The sequence below is a fragment of the Kogia breviceps genome, chromosome 3 (genome assembly GCF_026419965.1).
Source record: "Kogia breviceps isolate mKogBre1 chromosome 3, mKogBre1 haplotype 1, whole genome shotgun sequence".
In the NCBI taxonomy this organism is placed as follows: Eukaryota; Metazoa; Chordata; class Mammalia; order Artiodactyla; family Physeteridae; genus Kogia; species Kogia breviceps.
The window spans coordinates 148,536,524-148,556,238 of NC_081312.1; the positions used below are offsets into that span (position 1 = coordinate 148,536,524).

At 45.3% G+C, this 19,715-nt stretch overlaps 1 protein-coding gene across 1 annotated transcript in view; it reads left to right on the top strand.

Moving 5' to 3' along the window:
* MYO5C (myosin VC) overlaps positions 1-19,715 on the top strand; it is a 115,094-nt gene that overhangs the window by 34,561 nt on the left and 60,818 nt on the right. Inside the window, exons 9-14 of the mRNA XM_067029857.1 lie at positions 644-750; positions 4,118-4,380; positions 8,702-8,783; positions 11,027-11,167; positions 12,577-12,702; positions 18,320-18,403. Coding sequence (XP_066885958.1) covers positions 644-750; positions 4,118-4,380; positions 8,702-8,783; positions 11,027-11,167; positions 12,577-12,702; positions 18,320-18,403 — 803 coding nt within the window. The remainder of the gene's footprint in view (positions 1-643; positions 751-4,117; positions 4,381-8,701; positions 8,784-11,026; positions 11,168-12,576; positions 12,703-18,319; positions 18,404-19,715) is intronic.

The window sequence follows — 19,715 nt, forward strand, 5'->3', positions numbered from 1 at the left end:
CAGAGCTGGAGGGGCAAATGAAGTCCTTCCAGCACCCACCATAAAAAGCATCCAGAGAGCTTATGAGCAAAAAAGAAAAAAAAAATTAACAATCAAGAAAGCACAGCACAGGGGGCTTCCCTGGTGGCGCAGTGGTTGAGAGTCCGCCTGCCAATGCAGGGGACACGGGTTCGTGCCCCGGTCCGGGAAGATCCCACATGCCGCGGAGCAACTGGGCCCGTGAGCCATGGCCGCTGAGCCTGTGCTCCGCAACGGGAGAGGCCACGGCAGTGAGAGGCCCGCTTACCGCAAAAAAAAAAAAAAAAAGAAAGAAAGCACAGCACACAGAATGAATGAGAGCTGGTTCTCCCAGGAACCTGACATGAAATGGTTACTCAGATACTAATTTTTGTGTTGAACTTCCTAGCAGCCACAGCAAAAGGGAAACCTGGTGGGTTGTACAGCTCACATTGTGTGTCTGCACACGTCAAACTAGAAAGACAGTGAACTTGATTTTCCCTGGGGTCTACTCATTGTTCCCTCTCCCAGCTCTTGGCACTGACGGTACTAGAGTGTCATGAGAGAATTCAGGTGTTTATCTTACTAGTAACTGAGCAAGAGAAGAAATGCAGTATTCCTAATTTGGGAAAAATTTTGTTTTTAGGTTTCAAGGAAGATTTTCAGATGGATGTTTTTAAGATCCTGGCAGCCATCCTACATCTGGGCAATGTGCAGATCATAGCAGTAGGCAACGAGAGATCGGCGGTCAGTGTAAGATATGTGTTTGTTTCACCCTTCCTGTGTTGGGAGGATCATCAGTAGAAACCTCTCATGGTTACCCTGCTTTTGCATTTTAGCACCAGGCACATTGGGCCTACTGGGGAGACCAGTTTAACAGGAACAAGGAAGGTAGGAGTTTCCATGGGTTACCTTCAAAGAGTAAAGCTTCTTCCCCTTACAACAGTATAGAAGGGGGAAACGCATTCTCTGTTTTTCTTTTATTCAACAAATTTTTACTGAGTACCTACTCTGTGCCAGACACTGTTATAGGCTCTGGAGAAACAGCAGTGAACAAAACAAGATCAGAAGGCCTTCATGAAGCTTATGATCTGGGGGAAGGAAGTGGAGAAGGGAGAGACACAATAAACAGTTACAGGCTCTGGCAGCTGGTGATAGCCATTAAAAAGGAAAATTAAGCAGAGTAGGGGTGGGGTGGGGTGGGGCTGTGCCTTTGTATCTGGCATTCAGAGAAAGCCTTTCTAATTCCATAAGGAAGTGAATTGTGTCACTTCACACACACACTTCCAGGAAGAACATTTGAAGTAGAGGGAACAGCAGGTGCAAAGGCCCTAAGGCAGGAAGTGTTATTGGAAAAATAGCCAAAAGGTTGGTAAATGCAGAAAGGAGTGAGAGAAAGGAGGGATGGTAGATGAGGCCAGAAAATGGGGGGTAGGCGGAAGGGAAAGGTGCAGATCATGCAGGGCCTTAAGGGCACTGGACAGTTTTAAGTAGAAAGGACACCTCCTACCTCCTGACACATGCCTGATTCAAACACCAGTGGTGCTCTCTATGGAAATATATTCCCATGTAAGTTTTGTGACAGATTTCTTTATTTAAGGACACAAGATAAGTTTATGTGTGTGTCTCTTTAGCAACAAATGTTATGAGTGGTAATTCTTGGTGGGGTATGTGTTTCCTTATTCTCAACAATATCCATGAAAGAGGACAGTCACACAGTTAAAAATGTTTCTCTGAAATGCAAAATCTTCTTATCGTTAAAGCTTTGTATTAACATGTGTCTTAGTCATCTCTGGTTGCCATAACAAAATATCACAGGTTGGATGGCTTAACAACAGAAATTTATTTTCTCACAGTCCTGGAGGCTGAAAGTCCAAGATCAAGGTGCCAGCATGGTTGAACTCTTGGTGAAGGCCCTCTTCCTAGCTTGCAGACAGCTGCCTTCTTGCTGTGTCCTCACACGGCAGAGAGAGAGAGACAGCAAACTCTAGTCTTTTTTCTTATAAGGACACTAATCCTATCATGGGAGCCCCATCCACATGGTATCATCTAAACCTAATTATGTCCTAAAGGCCCCACTTCCAAATACCATCACATTGGAGGTTAGGGCTTCAACATATGAGTTTTTCATATGACTGAAACAAACATTCAGTCCATAACAATATCTACTTTCATGTCCCCAAAACAACAGATGGGAACAATTGTTAATTTTGTACACCTGGTAATTTCTCAGCTCTGCGACCTGTGGTTTAAGGGGAGAGAGCTCTGAGCAGAAATGGAGGGTGTGTTTTTGGCCTGTTGCCCTATGACCAGGAAGTAATTCTCCTCTCTCTCCTCAGATTCCTACACTAAGCGCCCCACCCCCATCCCCACCAATATCCAGCCCTGACAGAGTCAGTCAGTTCACAAAGGAATGGGAAGTTTGGAGAAAGGTGATAGTAGGCCTGGGATGTGTGTAGGTGTGGTTCTCCCTCTGGATCCTAGCTCATTTATCCCAGAAATGGGCTGCTGCACTTTTTCTTCTGAAACTTCTATGGCTTCCACCCAACAAATGCCCTTGCTTTGAACTCTGTCCTGTGAAGTTTGTTCTGAAGGTAGTATTTTGGAGGAGGAGTTAAAATTGATAGACTAAAAATCCTTTGTCTATCAATCTTAGGAGACAGATTCCACAAAAAAGATGTCAAATCTTTGTAGAAAATTATCAGTCCTGTAATTTTCAGTCATTTGCATCAAGAACTTGAAATATTGGGAAAATTCAATCGGATGAAGCCAGCTTACTTTTTTTAAAAAAAAAATCAGCTTTTTTTAAAAAACTATTTTATTTTATTTTTGGCTGCATTGGGTCTTCGTTGCTGTGCGCAGGCTTTCTCCAGCTGTGGAGAGCCGAGGCTACTCTTTGAAGCCTTCGCGGTGCACAGGCTTCTCATCCCGGCAGCCCCTCTTGCCGCGGAGCACAGGCTCCAGAGCGCAGGCTCAGTAGTTGTGGCACACGGGCCCAGCTGCTCTGCGGCATGTGGGATCCTCCCGGACCAGGGCTCGAACCCATGCCCCCCGCATTGGCAGGCGGACTCTCAACCACTGTACCACCAGGGAAGCCCCCAGCTTACTTTTTAAAACTTGCTGCCCCTTTGCATTTTCCCCGGTAGCTGCACCTGTAGCTGAATGTTTTTAACTCAGAAGGTTTGGTTCCTGCTTAGAAGGAAGGAAACCAGTGGCTCTGCCAGTCCCCTCCCCCAGTGAGAGAATCAGGCACATTAAAGACAGGCTTCATATTATTGTGATCTTGGTCAGAAGGGATGTGGGTTGGCGGCAGGACTTTTTAGGTTGTTATCTCCACCGTAATCTGATGCTTTTTAAATGCAATCATGGGGTTTTCCCGATTGGCTGAGATGGTGTCTACAGATCAGCCTGCCTCAGAAGTTCCCCTTCCTGAGAGGAATGATGGTGTGCAGTCACATGGGATCACATCTCCTTGCCTAGTGACAAGGACCCCTAGTCCATGCTGCCTGAAGACAAACAGGAGCAGAACTCTCCTTGCCTGCTGGCCAGTGGGGCAGCTCTCCTGCCCAGACTTGGGAGAGAAATAAGATTCACTTTGTACGTCCAGGAAGAGTCCTCACCACAGCCCTCAAGTTGGCTGGGAAGCTACCTTAGTCCAGGAAGCCCACCGTGTTCTCTCTGACAATGACACCTAGGTACCTCCTGGGCCAGACCCTCCCCCCGGGCAAATCCCAACAACACAAGGAGGGACAGGGTGAGTGTAGGCTCTGACAGGTGGCCTGGATGTGATGCAAAGGGAAGAGAGGCTTCAAGGCTGTGTCCACATGCACAGGAGAGGGGAGAGGATTGCTTCTGTGGCCTAAATCACTACTGACATTCTTTGGCCAGATCGAAAATCCAGGTGGGACCAAGCCCAGGGCTGCCTGGCATCACCACAGCGGTGCCCTGCCAGGGACCAGGTGCGGGCTGAGTGCCACTGCAGGTCCTCCTGCTTCACTCCCAGACCTGGCTCTGTGTCCTGAGGCCTGGTCATGCAGAGGCCGAGGGGCCTGGCTGAGTGGGCCAGTGCCGGTTTAGATGGCCCGATGGCCCTGACGGGGCTTGTGTCTTGCTTTTGAAGGACGACAGTCACCTGGAGGTGTTCTGTGAGCTCCTGGGCCTGGAGAGTGGCAGAGTCGCTCAGTGGCTGTGTCATCGCAAGATCATCACAAACTCCGAGACAGTGGTGAAACCCATGACCAGGTCCCAGGCCATCAACGCCAGGGACGCGCTGGCCAAAAAGATCTACGCTCAGCTGTTTGACTTCATTGTGGAGAGAATTAACCAAGCCTTGCAGTTTTCAGGCAAGCAGCACACTTTTATTGGTGTTTTGGACATTTATGGGTAAGAGTCTCTTCAGTGAGCCTGTCTTTCCTCATTTAAATGTCAAATGCCTGTTATTTCTAGGTCATTTTGTTCCGGTTGCTCTTTTGTGTTTCACATGATCAGAAAGATGGTGTTGTCTTTTTTTGCATATATATGGATGTTAAATACAGTCTCCTGGGCTACAGTGCCTTTTTTCTAGGGTATATTAAATAAATTCTAAATCAATAATGGCCAAGATCCAGAGCCACATGCCAGCTACCATGCTGCGTGGTCTCCCTGCACCTTCTTATTCCTCAAACAACCTTATAATTACCCTCGTTTTACAGATGAAACAACTAAGCCTTAGGAAGACTCTTTCACAGTTGCTCTGCTGGTGGGAAAGCCCAGCACTGTATGAGGCTCTCACCCACTTCTGTTTCCCTATAGAGGCCCTGTGAGGTGTAGAGCCCTGACATACCTTTCCCATTTCGTAGGGTGAAAATAACAGCCCCAGCGGTCCTGCACCTTGCCCATGCTCACAGGGCCAGAGGTAGACTCAAACCTAGGCCTTTTACCAGCCAGCCTCCTCACACCTAAAATCCTCTTCCATTCTTGGATCATGAGGGTCATGTGTTTGCCCCATTCTCCAAGAATTCTTTTTTTAAAAAACTAAATTTCTTTATTTTTGGCTGCGTTGGGTCTTCGTTGCTGCACACGGGCTTTCTCTAGTTGTGGCAAGCGGGGGTACTCTTTGTTGTGGTGTGCAGGCTCCTCATTGCAGTGGCTTCTCTTGTGGAGCACAGACTCTAGGTGCACAGGCTTCAGTAGTTGTGGCACGCGGGCTCAGTAGTTGTGGCTTGCAGGCTCTAGAGCGCAGGCTCAATAGTTGTGGCATACGGGCTTAGTTGCTCCGCTGCATGTGGGATCTTCCCGGACCAGGGCTCAAACCTGTGTCCCCTGCATTGGCAGGCGGACTCTCAACCACTGCGCCACCAGGGAAGTCCCTCCAAGAATTCTAATACATTTGGGGGACCAAGTTCCCACACTGGGGTTTTTATCTTGCTCCTTTTCATTGCCCAGGCCTGCTCTTCCAGGTCAGACTTGTGCTGAAGACACTTGTAGAACAGCCAGGAAGAGTGAGTGAGGCCTGGCCAGCGTGAGGGGAGTTAGCACCCGGGCTTTTGTTTGTGAGCAACTGGCCTCGGGCTCCCAACCCCTTCCCCCTCCCAGGACCCACCCTGGTATCTCAGGGGGAGGAGGGGCAGATGGTCCCAGGGAAGGCATCACGGAGTATTCCACCGGGACTGGGGAGTATCCCCCCACACCCTGGGGAAAAGCAGCACTCTCTCCCCTTCCCGTTTGGAGGGGAGAGCCGGCTGGCCTGCTGGGAAGGCAGGCAGAAAGGGCCGCTGAACTTTTACCCATATAGAGAGAAATCGCTTTTCCCACAGCTCTTTAATGTGAGGCTGTGCCTCAGGGGAGTTCCTTGTTTAACTTAGGTTCTAAGTTAATACTGTACATATGACTCCCAATTAATAGTATCTGTCAGGGGCTTCCCTGGTGGCGCAGTGGTTGAGAGTCCGCCTGCCGATGCAGGGGACACGGGTTCGTGCCCCGGTCCGGGAGGATCCCACATGCCGCGGAGCGGCTGGGCCCGTGAGCCATGGCCGCTGAGCCTGCGCGTCCGGAGCCTGCGCTCCGCAATGAGAGAGGCCACAGCGGTGAGGGGTCCGCATACCGAAAAAAAAAAAAAAAGTATCTGTCAACAGTTAGAAATTAGTGATACATTGCTGGGGTAGTCTAGTAAATTATTTACCTTGTCCGTTCAAAGAAAAAGGATTTGAGCAGCCAATAATAATTTAAGCAGACTTTTAAATGGGAATAGTCCTGCTTAACAATGGTCTCTCTCCTTGTGGTGGAAATGTGACTGTTATATTTTTTTCTATTCTTTTCTGTGTTTTTAAAATGTCTTTAAAATAAATAGCCCTTTATTTTAAGAATATATTATTTCATTCAAGAACAAATATGCATGTGCCAGGAACTATGTCAGGTGTGATTGATAAAGAAAATAGACATGGCTTCTGACCTCTAGGGACTTAAATTTTACTGGAGGGGGCAGGCAGATACTTAGAGGTTGGGATGATGTCTGGGCAGGGAATAAGTAGGTGGATGTGCTGCAGGTTAGTAGGGCAGGAAGACGAGAGGGGGCAGCTGAGAACAGGGAGAATGGCAGGTCGGCATCAGATCCGCAGGCTGATAGACCACTGTCATAAGGAAGTTGAATTTTTGGCTAAGTGGGCAAATCTTTGACAGGAGTAATTGTAAATTTTTAAGAACTTGTTAGAGTAGATTTTAAATTTATATTTTAAAATTAAGTTCCTCCTTGGAAATTTAAAAAGTAACATGCTCACTGCCACCCATGAATTCATTTCATCCCTCCAAAAAAATAAGCTCTCCTCTTTAAGTAAGAGTTTTACTGTCTGGGGGCAAATCCTATCACACCTTTCTCCAGTATGCTTATGTCTAGGTTAGCCCTCGTGCATGCACACCTGCAGCTGTTGAGAGAACTGAGCTCAGAGTGACCTGGAAATAAGACAGCCTGAAAAGAAAAGTTACCCTCCGTGAAGGCGATTAAAGCCAAAGCTTTGAGCCTTGAGATTTCAGCTTGGAAAAACATGGAGGCTTGTGGTTCCCCAGCCAAGTCGGGTATTTATGTTCTCTAGACCCAGAGTTGGAAAGGCCTGGGGCTTGGAGTCAGACTGCAGAGAGTGAGCACTGCACCACACCTGTTGTGTGGTCCCCAGAAAGTCACAGAACCTTTCTGAACCTCAGTTTCGGAGGGGACCTCTCTGGCAGGATTATTACAAAGGTCAAATGGAAGAAATTGTGAAGGTATTTTAAGAACCATAAAGATCGTTCAAACGTGAACAGGAAAACAGTCGTTGGTGTTTGACATTCCGCCCCTGCCCTAGGAAGTCCAGCCTTTGGCCCCAGCTGCGGGCTGCAGGGCTGGATGAGGCCCTTCTGTCTCCCCTCCAGGCCCAGCCGTGGCCTGTCTGCAATGTCCAGGCCGGCAGAGCCTCTGGACCACCCAGGGCGTGTGGGGAATGGGGCTGTCAGGACTGTGGGTTCTGCTCCTGCTCCAAGTCACCCTGCGGCTGCCCAGAGGACAATCCGGGCCCTTTACCTCCCCAGGAATTCTAAACTGAGCCAAACAGGCTCACTCAAGTGAGATTCCCAGGGGACCCATGGTTGGAGCTGGCAGGAACCTCTCGGGATTAGAGCGATTAAGAGCTAAGGCTTTAGAGACACCAAGAGCTGGGGTCGAATTGCATGTCTGGCACCACTTTGCAATGGTCACCATCTCTTCTGACCCTCGTGTGTAACAGTGGGGTCAGGGCAGCTCTTCACTTAGGGCGGTGTTGGGTTAAATGAGGTGATGAGCGTCAATGCTAACACCTAAAGTACTCAGCCTCCTGTGGCAGGAGCGCTCATCTGGACAGGTGGTGAATTGGGTGCCCCAGTTTTGTTCAGCCCACATCATAGAGTGGGGTACTTCACATAAAATCAGGTTTCTGGATTCTCTTGAGAATCAGGTGACCTCACATCCTGACCTGCATTAATCCATGGCCACAGCTGGCTGGAGCTGAGTAGCAGCTGCCTGTTGGGCAATCCTGGTTATCGTGGGCCCCGCACAGTTCCAGCCTGCCCCCCATTCTGTCGTCTACTGGTGTCCTCTCAGCTTGTGAGTTTGCAGCTCCAGAGGCAGACACTGAAAGTCTGAAAATGGAGGTGGGGCTGTCTGCCTGAGACCTAAAGGGGTCTGCTGGGCTATGGGTATTAGATGGCCTTGCCTTTTTCCTCCAAGCGCTACGAAAGCACCCCTTGGGAGGCAATACCGTGCTGCCTCTGCGTGCAGCAAAGAGAGGGGCAACAGGAAGCAGCATTGCGTTTTCACTGGAAACGTAAGTGTTACAGTCAGGTCAGCTCACAGCTCAGTCTGACACTATTTATCCTCAGACAAATTTTTCAACTTCTCAGTCTTATAAAGTGAGGATAATAATGCTGATGTCAGTGTTATGGTGTGGATTAAATGATAGGCCATATTGTACCATGCCTATTTTAATGCCTGCCTCAGGTAGGTATTTTGTACACACAAGATGCCTTCCTGGGGCAGCCTGGAAAAAGGTGATTTATAAACTGAATGCTAGGATATTTAAACCAGAAGCTTTGAGGCATATTTAAAACTTGCAGAAAACAGAAAACTTTTAAACTGTAAAATCTGTGAAAAAATGCTAACCTATAAATGAATGTATATATCCTTCAAGTTATATCTTAACTTGTTTAAACTGTATTTCAGTTTTGAAACCTTTGATGTGAACAGCTTTGAACAGTTTTGCATCAATTATGCTAATGAAAAGCTGCAACAGCAGTTTAACCTGGTAAGTGACTTTTCTGCCTTCTTGAAACTAGCTCTCAGCCGTGTGTGTGTGTGTGTGTGTGTGTGAGTGAGTGTGAGAGAGACAGAGACAGAGAGAGACAGACCATGGAGAGAGGCTCAGTCTGGTTCTTTCCCTCTTCAAATCTTGCTGGATCACTCACATGCTGGGTCGCTACACCATCTTGTGGCCATATCTTGAAACTGCACCTTCCCTTCCTATTTCATCTTTGTGGAGCCACTTGCCAACTTCTGTTTCAGTTCATCACCTGCCATTCTTGGACACAGACCACCATCTCTGCAGCCAGACCAAACCACTTAGTTTCCTGAAGACTCCAGTCTTTGCGAGCCTCAGTATCTGCACCTGCTGCTCTCTCTGCCGCAACCCACCTGCCCCTGTCCTTTCCCCATCCCTTCATCTTCACCTGGAGAACTCCTGCTTGTCATCTGAAATTCAGCTTCTCTCACACAACTCATGAGGATAAGATAGTGTGACATTATGGAGAGCGTGGGCTTTTGCTCAAACTGAACTGGGTTTGAGTCTCAGCTCTACCACCTCCTTCCTCTGGGACCTTGGGTTCTCTGAGCCTCATTTTTCTTATTTTGAAAACAGGTCAGTAGTATCCGCCTAATATTCTTGTAAGGAGAAGACCTCACGTTGAGTCATACCCAGCAAATGTTTTTTTGCTTTCCTAGTCCTTGCTGCAGAATTAAGTCATGTATAAGCATAAGATTTCACCCTGTTGCGAATTTGTATTCTGTTAACATTCTCGGGGATTCCCTGGAAGTTTAGCATTTAATAACTGAAACTAAGATTTATTCCAAGTGGGTATGCAGCATAACTCAGCTGAAGTCGAACTGTAGCTGTAGATCCTGCCCCTCCCAGGACGCCAGTGCCATCTTGCTCCCCAACACACACATTCACCTCAACCTCAGAGTAACATGTGTAAGACACCTCCTGAAAATAGCATGTCAGAGGCTGCAATTCCATTTTTCTCTTTTTTTATTCTGCTTTTCTTCCTCTTCCACTTCATCCTCCTTCTCCCCTGCCCCACGTTTTTTTTGGGGGGTGTGGGGTTGAGTCATCTATCAAAGTGCAGATCCTCCTGGAAGAGGGAAAAACCTTAAAATATCAACATAAAAGCCTTAGTGAGGCCTCTCTTAGCTCCAGTCCCATAAATCTGGCCGCTGCTGGACCCCTGCATCTGGGTGGCCTCTGGGAGTTCAGCAGTGACAAAGTGAACCTGCCACCTTCCCTTCTTGGCTCCTTGCCTTCTACGCTCCCTCTTGTGATTAAAGCACTACCACTCACCCAGTGTCCTGAGCCTCACGTTCCTCCCAACTTCTTGGCTCTTGCCCACCTTCCTTGCACAGTGTCTGGCCTCCACAGAACCCTGGGCTGAGTCCTGGCCGGGCCTTCTGCCTCCAGTCCTGCCCTCTTCAAAGCCATCCCCATCCCCAAACCAAGTTATCTTTCCAGAACTTAGGTCTCATCATGAACTCCGTGGGTCCTCACTGCTCCTAGGAGAAGGCCACAGGTCTGAGATTCTCTGGGGGTACACAGGGGGCTGGTGTGATCTCCCCTCTGCTGTCCTTTGCAGTCCCATCCATTGCCCCCCCCCCCCACCATCACTGTTGTGCTGTCTCTCTGGCCTGTACGGGCGCTGTTCACTTCTCAACCACCTATTGGGCTACTGTGCGATTCCCACTGGGGTTCTCCTGTGGACGCCTTTCTCCTCATAGCCCTTCCCCCTTGTGCCACCTGCAGCCAGGATGAGCCTGAGCCAGCCCTCTGGGAAGCCTCCCTGGTACCCTCATGGCCCGAACAAGTAATGTACAAAGCTCTCCAAGTTGTTAGCTTCTCATACTGGCCCCAGAGCCAACATTCTCAGGGGGGCTGGTTCCCACCCAGCCGAAGAGGCTGGGTCTGCCTTGGACAGCAGCAGTGACTGAGCAGGAAGGGGCTCCAGGACCACCCTGAGTGCTAAAGGTGGCAGGCTGGCTCAGGCCTTACACCCCAGGATGTGGGGACCCCCTGCAAGTGGGCTGGAAGAAGATGACAGCTACACCCACGTTAGGACCTCAGCAGCACTGATTGTGGGTAAGGAGGGTGGCGTGCACCTTAGGGTCTTCCATAAACATTCAAATCAGTCATATATCTACATTTTCCAAATGTTTATGTCCTGTTCTTCAGAAGCACACTCTAATATTCTCTTTTGCTTTCTATGTTGACTTCTGGATTTCCAGCATGTCTTTAAACTTGAGCAAGAAGAGTATATGAAGGAAGATATTCCTTGGACTCTGATAGATTTTTATGACAACCAACCAGTTATTGACCTGATTGAAGCAAAAATGGGTATTTTGGAGTTACTGGATGAAGAATGCTTGGTAACTTTTTAAAATAATTGTTGTTTTCAACTTCTGAGTAGTAATAGATGAGCATATTGCAAAATGGATTTTTAAAAATATACATGTAAATTCCTGACGTGTTACTATTTGGTTGGATGTTAGTACTGAGACAGCAGTCCATAGCAGGAACCCCAGAGGGCCCAGTGAACCTCCCACCCTCAGCAGGTGTAGCGCACCCTTGGGTAACATGCATGACCTCTTAGGTCATGTCCAGCAGGGAGGAGCCCTTTGAAGCTGTCGCTAGGTGTATATATAGAGTCGACATGGAAACAAGAAGTGACTACACACCAGTTGTTAATGACTAATAGGAACTGAGTTTTCTCTTACTTCCTGATTCCATGAGTCACCCACTGGGAGGTGCAGCTGAAAAATCAACATCATACAATTGAGAAAAGAGTCTCTAGGAATTTTCCTCTTATTACCCTCTGGCAGGAACAACTTTACCGTGAGTCAGCCTAGCAGTGTCCTTCGTCAGGCCACAGGAAAAAATAACCCCCAGGACAGTATTCATTTTTTTGGTTTAAAGGTTATATTTTAATGTTTAAACACACATCTTGTTTCTTTTCCAAAGATTTATTTTTACCACCCCCAGCCCCAAATGCTTGTAACGTTGAAGACTTACTGGTATTTTCTCCCTAGAATTCTCAATTCCATGGTTCTTCTCACAGATTAGCCTTTCTGGTGCCACCTATGCTTTAGCCCCTTCCGTGATGTAAGATTAAAAGACAGGCATCAGGGCCAAACATTTTGGACTGATCTACTGGGAGCAGGGTGCAGAGGCCAAGGTAACCTCTAGGAATATTTGTACCCACTCTACAGAGTTAGTCCCTATATGGTGTATTAGATTCACAGAGGTCAGGTTGCATATAATTGATAGCTTCACAATCACCAGTATCAAGAACAAGTTTTGCAACTAGCTTAGTTTAAGTAGGTAAGATCTTAGTTCAAGGAGGTAGTTATTAACTAGGTAGTAAAACAAAAGAAAAACTTTGTTCCTGAGGTGGGGGTGGGGAGGACTACATCTGAGTTCCAATCTTCCCCCATTCGACCAAGAATAAAAATCATGTTCACATAATTTTGGGGGGAAGAAATGTTAAAGTACTGCCGATTTTGCAGAAATAAAAACCTTCATTCTTATGTCATTGTATGACCGTTTCCTTTTCATCGATAACATTTTGTTCTTGTAAAAGAGCATTGATATATCCATTTAAATATCACTCTAAAGAATAAGATCGAAGAAAGATTTATGCCTAGAGTTGCATCTGAAACAGGAGCCTCTCATGTAGAGCAGTTCACTCTGAGGTGCAGCTCATCCTGGTTTCTTAGAATTAGCGCTTTTCCTCCCCTCGGTTTTCTTACTTGCTATTTGGTTTGCTTTTCTCTTCCAGTTACCACATGGGACTAATGAAAACTGGCTTCAAAAGCTGTATAATAATTTTGTCAACAAGAACTCTTTGTTTGAAAAACCCAGAATGTCAAACACATCCTTTATCATCCAGCACTTTGCTGATAAGGTACAGTGAGAGTTTGGAGCAGTGCTGTCTGCCGCTGGCCCACAGCTGTCTCCTGGGAGGAGCAAGCAGGCCGGGGACTTTGCTGGTCAGAACCATCACGCTGAACACGTAGCGTTGATGAACGGTACCTGTGTGTATGCACACGCATGTGAGCGTAACAGTTCTTAATTTGTCTTTATCACAAAATATATGCGTTTCAGTTGTACTGCTTTAAAGATAAACGTGTTGCCTATGGACCTCATTTCTGATTTGGGGCTTATTGTGAGTTCATTAACCTTTTATCAGTTTATTTTCTCCGTGAAATTGCTACAAAGACAGCATAGTTGTTTCCTACATTGAACGGAATATCTTTTTATTGACCCTTTCCTTATTGTCATATAATATATTTTTACATTGGTAACAGAGACTGGCTCAAGATGGTGGGTTTTCTAAGTGACCTTTATTTTCTATATATGTCTCCAATTTCTTATGAAAAAAATGTATAGTAAAAAAAAAATTTTTTAATCAAATTACAGAAAGCTTAGGAAATGGAAGGAAGAAAAAAGAAAATGTACCACAACCACCTGCCCTAAACATGCTTTCTCATCTTGTTTTCCTTCCGTAAGGAAACTCCTGCCCTCTGTTATTGCAGGGTTGGTTGTTAACTCCAGTGGCTTGGCCAGCACCTGGGGATCATGGGGACAGCCTGTGCTTGCCTGTCCTAGAGACTATTGCTGTGGGGCAGTCTGCTGGTTGTGCCTGAGTGCCCATGGGGGCAGTGGAGGGACAGCCAGACAGACAGCTATAATAACCTTTGTGGACCAGAGGAGCAGAGTTAAAATGTGATCGCCTTTTAGTGCTTAGAGTTTTTCAGATAGGCTCCTGAAGAGGTGCACATGAAATGAATGATGATATATCAAGTTATATTTTCTAGTGATTGTCCTTTATAATTTCACAGGTGTGATCCCAAGAGAAAAAAAAGGATCAGACTTCATGTAATATGGGATTTATTTCAAGAGACCCTCTCTATAGTACATGGTTTCTGTATGTTTAATTCTTGTCACCTGGCACTTCCAAGAAGACCCTCTTAAAAGAACTAACAGTGAAGCATTTTGTGTGTACTATGGATTGGTGAGAAGAAACCATACACAGTGTAGGGTCAGCTTAGGTTCTCAATGTCATTAGCCAAGGAAATAAAATTGTTTTGAGAGCGAGGCAGCTGTGCTTAGATGCAGAAAATCAGCACACTTTGCCATGGTCCCCAGTGCCCCCAACAGAGGCACTCAGGTACCTGCGACCCTGTCCCTGCAAACAGTCTCCTGGGATTGGGAAGGCTGTATATTTGTTATACCTTTGCTTGTTTATACTAGTGGCTCACACACCAGCCTGGAAGAATTTATACAACAGTCCATGTGCTGTACTCACAAGGGCGTGTTTCCAGACAGCCAGCGTTCCTGGTTCATAACCCGAACAGTGCACCAGGAAGGACACTTCCTACCCAGGGGACAAAGCAGAGTCCTTGCCCTGGGGTCCCTGAACACCCTCTCTGCTTCCACATTCCAGCACCCCGGAAAGCCTGTTTGTTAACAGTTTGTAATTTTTTATTTTTTTATTTATGAAGAATATATATCACATTTTAAAATATATAGTCCAGAGATTTGGCTATTGTAAATAGTGCTGCAGAGGACATAGGGGTGCATGTATCTTTTTGAATTCATGTTTTTGTTTTCTTCAGATATATACCCAGGAGTGGAATTGCTGGATCAAATGTTAGTTCTATTTTTGCGGACTCTGTATACTATTTTCCATAGTGGCTGCACCAGTTTACATTCCCACCAATAGTGCAGGAGGGTCCCCTTTTCTCCACACCCTCACCAACACTTGTTATGTGTGGTCTTGCTGACTTTATCCCTTCTGACAGGTGTGAGGTGATATCTCATTGTGGTTTTGGTCTGCATTTGCCTGGGGATTAATGATGTTGAGCATCTTTTTATGTGCCTGTTGGCTGTCTGTCTTCTTTGGAAAAATGTTTATTCAGATCCCCTGTCCATTTTTTAATAGGATTATTTCTTTTTTTGGAGATGAGTTGTAGGAGTTCTTAATATATTTTGGATATTAATCCCTTATTAGATATATCATTTGCAAATAACTTCTCTCATTCAATAGGTGACCTTTTTGTTTTGTTGATAGTTTCCTTCACTGTGCAAAATCACTGTTGTGGCCTCTCCTGTTGCGGAGCACAGGCTCCGGACGCACAGGCTCAGCGGCCATGGCTCACGGGCCCAGCCGCTCCGCGGCATGTGGGATCTTCCCGGACCGGGGCACGAACCCGTGTCCCCTGCATCGGCAGGCGGACTCTCAACCACTGCGCCACCAGGGAAGCCCGCAAAAGCTTTTTAGTTTGATGCAGTCCCATTTGTTTATTTTTGCTTTCGTTTCCCTTGCCTGAGGAGACATTTACGAAAAAGTATTACTAAGACTGATGTCAAAGAGTGTACTGCCTATGTTTTCTTTTAGAAGTTTTATGATTTCAGATCTTACATTGAACTCTTTAATCCTGTCTGGAAACACACCCTTGTGAGTACAGCACATGGACTGTTGTATAAATTCTTCCAGGCTGGTGTGTGAGCCACTAGTATAAACGAGCAAAGGTGTAACAAATATAGAGGCTTCCAAATCCCAGGAGACTGTTTGCAGGGACAGGGTCGCAGGTACCTGAGTGCCTCTGTTGGGGGCACTGGGGACCATGGCAAAGTATGCTGATTTTCTGCATCTAAGCATAGCTGCCTCGCCCGCAAAACAATTTTATTTCCTTGGCTAATGACATTGAGAACCTAAGCTGACCCTATACTGTGTATGGTTTCTTCTCACCAATCCATAGTACACACAAAATACTTCACTGTTAGTTCTTTTAAGAGGGTCTTCTTGGAAGTGCCAGGTGACAAGAATTAAACATACAGAAACCATGTACTATAGAGAGGGTCTCTTGAAGTAAATCCCATATGTGCTTTACATGAAATCTGATCCTTTTTTTCCCCTTGGGATCACACCTGTGAAATTATAAAGGACAACAACTAGAAAATATAACTTGATATATCATCACTCATTTCATGAACATCTCTTCAGGAGCCTATCTGAAAAACTCTAAGCACTAAAAGGCGATCACATTTAACTCTTTAATATTTATTTATTTATTTATTTGGCTGTGCCAGGTCTTAGTTGTGGCAGGCCAGCTCCTTAGTTGTGGCTTGCGAACTGTTAGTTGCAGCATGCATGTGGGATCTAGTTCCCTGACCAGGGATCGAACCCAGGCCCCCTGCATTGGGAGCACAGAGTCTTAACCACTGCGCCACCAGGGAAGTCCCTGAAATTTATTTTTGTGCATGGTGTGGGAGTAGTCCAGTTTGATTCTTTTCGTGTAGCTGTCTAGTTTTCCTGGCACCACTTTTTTTTTTTAACATCTTTATTGGAGTATAACTGCTTTACAATGGTGTGTTAGTTTCTGCTTTACAACAAAATGAATCAGTCACACATATACATATGTTCCCATATCTCTTCCCTCTTGCATCACCCTCCCTCCCACCCTCCCTATCCCACCCCTCTAGGTGGTCACAGAGCACAGAGGTGATCTCCCTGTGCTATGCGGCAGCTTCCCACTAGCTATCTAATTTACATTTGATAGTGTATATATGTCCCTGCCACTCTCTCACTTTGTCACAGCTTACCCTTCCCCCTCCCCATATCCTCAAGTCCATGCTCTAGTAAGTCTGTGTTTTATTCCCGTCCTACCACTAATCGTTTCACGACATTTTTTTTTCCTTAGAGTCCATATATATGTGTTAGCATACGGTATTTGTTTTTTTCCTTCTGACTTACTTCACTCTGTATGACAGACTCCAGGTCTATCCACCTCATTACAAATAACTCAGTTTCATTTCTTTTTAGGGCTGAGTAATATTCCATAGTATATATGTGCCACATCTTCTTTATCCATTCATCTGTTGATGGACACTTAGGTTGCTTCCATGTCCTGGCTATCGTAAATAGAGCTGCAATGAACATTTTGGTACATGACTCTTTTTGAATTATGGTTTTCTCAGGGTATATGCCCAGTAGTGGGATTTCTGGGTCGTATGGTAGTTCTATTTTTAGTTTTTTAAGGAACCTCCATACTGTTCTCTATAGTGGCTGTATCAATTTACATTCCCACCAGCAGTGCAAGAGTGTTCCCTTTTCTCCACACCCTCTCCAGCATTTATTGTTTCTAGAGTTTTTGATGATGGCCATTCTGACTGTTGTGAGATGATATCTCATTGTAGTATTGATTTGCATTTCTCTAATGATTAATGATGTTGAGCATTCTTTCATGTGTTTGTTGGCAATCTGTATGTCTTTGGAGAAATGTCTATTTAGGTCTTCTGCCCATTTTTGGATTGGGTTGTTTGTTTTTTTGTTATTGAGCTGCAATGAGCTGCTTGTAAATATTAGAGATAATCCTTTGTCAGTTGCTTCATTTGCAAATATTTTCTCCCATTCTGAGGGTTGTCTTTTGGTCTTGTTTATGGTATCCTTTTCTGTGCGAAAGCTTTTAAGTTTCATTAGGTCCCATTTGTTTATTTTTGTTTTTATTTCCATTTCTCTAGGAGGTGGGTCAAAAAGGATCTTGCTGTGATTTATGTCATAGAGTGTTCTTCCTATGTTTTCCTTTAAGAGTTTTATAGTGTCCGATCTTACATTTAGGTCTCAAATCCATTTTGAGTTTATTTTTGTGTGTAGTGTTCGGGAGTGTTCTAATTTCATGCTTTTACATGTAGCTGTCCAGTTTTCCCAGCACCACTTATTGAAGGGGCTGTCTTTTCCCCACTATATACTCTTGGCTCCTTTGTTGTAGATTAATTGCCCATTAAAGTGTGGGTTCTTTTCTGGGCTCTCTGTTCTGTTGATTTATGTGTCTGTCTTTATGCCAGTACAATACTGTTTTGATGACTGTAGCTTTGTGATTAACCAGAGATTTGAATGTTTAAGCAGCCATCCTGGATATGTTGTTTGAGGGATTTGAGAAGCCTTATGAATCAGAAAGGGCTGCCCAGAGGGTTTTTCTAAGCCAAATTCAATCAGGGCAAACACTGACCCACTCTAAACCTGACTCTAAGGGTTTTGTGGTCCTGGAAGGTTTTGTGATCAGCTGGTCGGTTTTTCTTTCCTTTCTACCACGTTAATGCTGATTCAGGCAAACATTTCTGTTTGAACTCAGAGGACACCACTGAGCTTTTTTCCTCCTCCTCGTGGCTTCACAGGAAAAGGGAACCCTAAGCCAGGTCTTGTATTAGCTGCACATGTTACAGGGAAAAATCAGTCACCTGTGGCCAGTGGGAACTAATGGGTGAGTGTAGAGTGACCAGCGGCCAGTGAGAAGTGCAGGCAGTGGGAGAGCCTAGCGCTTTGCATCAGATGACATATTCCCAGCTTTCTAAGCTTTCTGTAATGGCGTTGAGGTGACAAACAGAAACTGCATCTCTTTTTAAAACATTGCCTTTATAGCCCCTTCATTAACCTTTCTTTAAAAAGAAAAGAAACCTGTGGTACTTAGACGCTGTCTGCATTTGCCTCTTTGGAACTAATTCCTTTCTTTGCATAGGTAGAGTATAAATGTGAAGGTTTCCTTGAGAAGAACAGAGACACCGTCTATGACATGCTGGTTGAAATCCTGAGAGCCAGCAAGGTTTGTAAAGTCCTAAGAGGTAGTTAATGTTATTCATTGTGTACTTGACGTGGATCTCGATGTGTATCAGGAAAGAGTAAGAAGTGTGTGTGTGTTAACTGTCTTGTAGCAGCGAATTGTAGCTCCTACATTAAAAAAATGACTATTTCGGAATTGGCACTAAAATATGTTTCTAGCTTCTGAAAGCATGCAGATTTCCACTATATGCAAAATCAGAAATCAAATATGCAGATAACAGAGATGAAGGACAGATAATACAATCATTTAAAGAATCATAATTCACATTTTATTCATTCACTCACTTACAAAGCACTTATCATGTGCCAAGCACTGTCCTAGATTCTGGGGGTACAGCAGTGAACAGGGCAGACAGGGTTCCTGCCCTCATGGAGCTCACATCCCAGAGGGAGCAACATACCTTACACATGAAAGCAAGCAGTGGTAGGCAGTGCTAAGTAAGTGCTCAAGAAAAACCAAAGCAAGACGGAGTACTGCTCTGCATATGTGAGCCCCTTGAATCCATGGTTCTGTATGATGAAGTGTCACCATAAGAGTGACTTCTGGCTTTTTCTTTTCCTCCTTAAACATTTCTTTCAACTTAAGAATTTTAAGAATTCAGATTCTTAAAATTTGAGAAAAAGGATATTTCATACACAGTCCTTCATTTTTTGTGAAGATTTGGTTATCATATTTATTTTCCTTCTTTTAGAAGGTCCCCGGTCCTTTGCTGATGCTCAAGTATTTTTTTCTCTTTTTTTAAAAATTTATTTTATTGGAGTATAATTGCTTTACAATGTTGTGTGAGTTTCTGCTGCACAGTGAAGTGAATCAGCTATAAGTATACATGTATCCCCTCCCTCTTGGACCTCCCTCCCCACCTATCCCACCCATCTAGGTCACCACAGAGCACCAGATGCTCAAGTATTTTGACAATTTCCCAAATGAGCCTGTGCACTTCTCACTAATGATCATAAGTAAATCACAGGCCATGGCAACTTCAGTTATTAAAATTGATTTATGACAGAGAATTCAATGTAGAAATAGCCTGTATTTGTGTACAGAATTAGTTGACGTATTTCACCAATTGCTTACCTGGGGTCCAGTCCGGAAGAGGGACACAGATCGTGGTGAAGCACAGATGGGTCTCTGCACTAAGCCCACAAGCTGTCAGAGGCCTGGGAATTTCAGGTTCACTTGTTCCACAGGGACTACAGGATGCATCAGGCAGGAATTCTCCCCCAAAGAAGATTCTCAATGTCTGATTTAAAAGAAGAAAATAAGAGGTCTTCTCCAAGAGGGAAGATAAAGACAT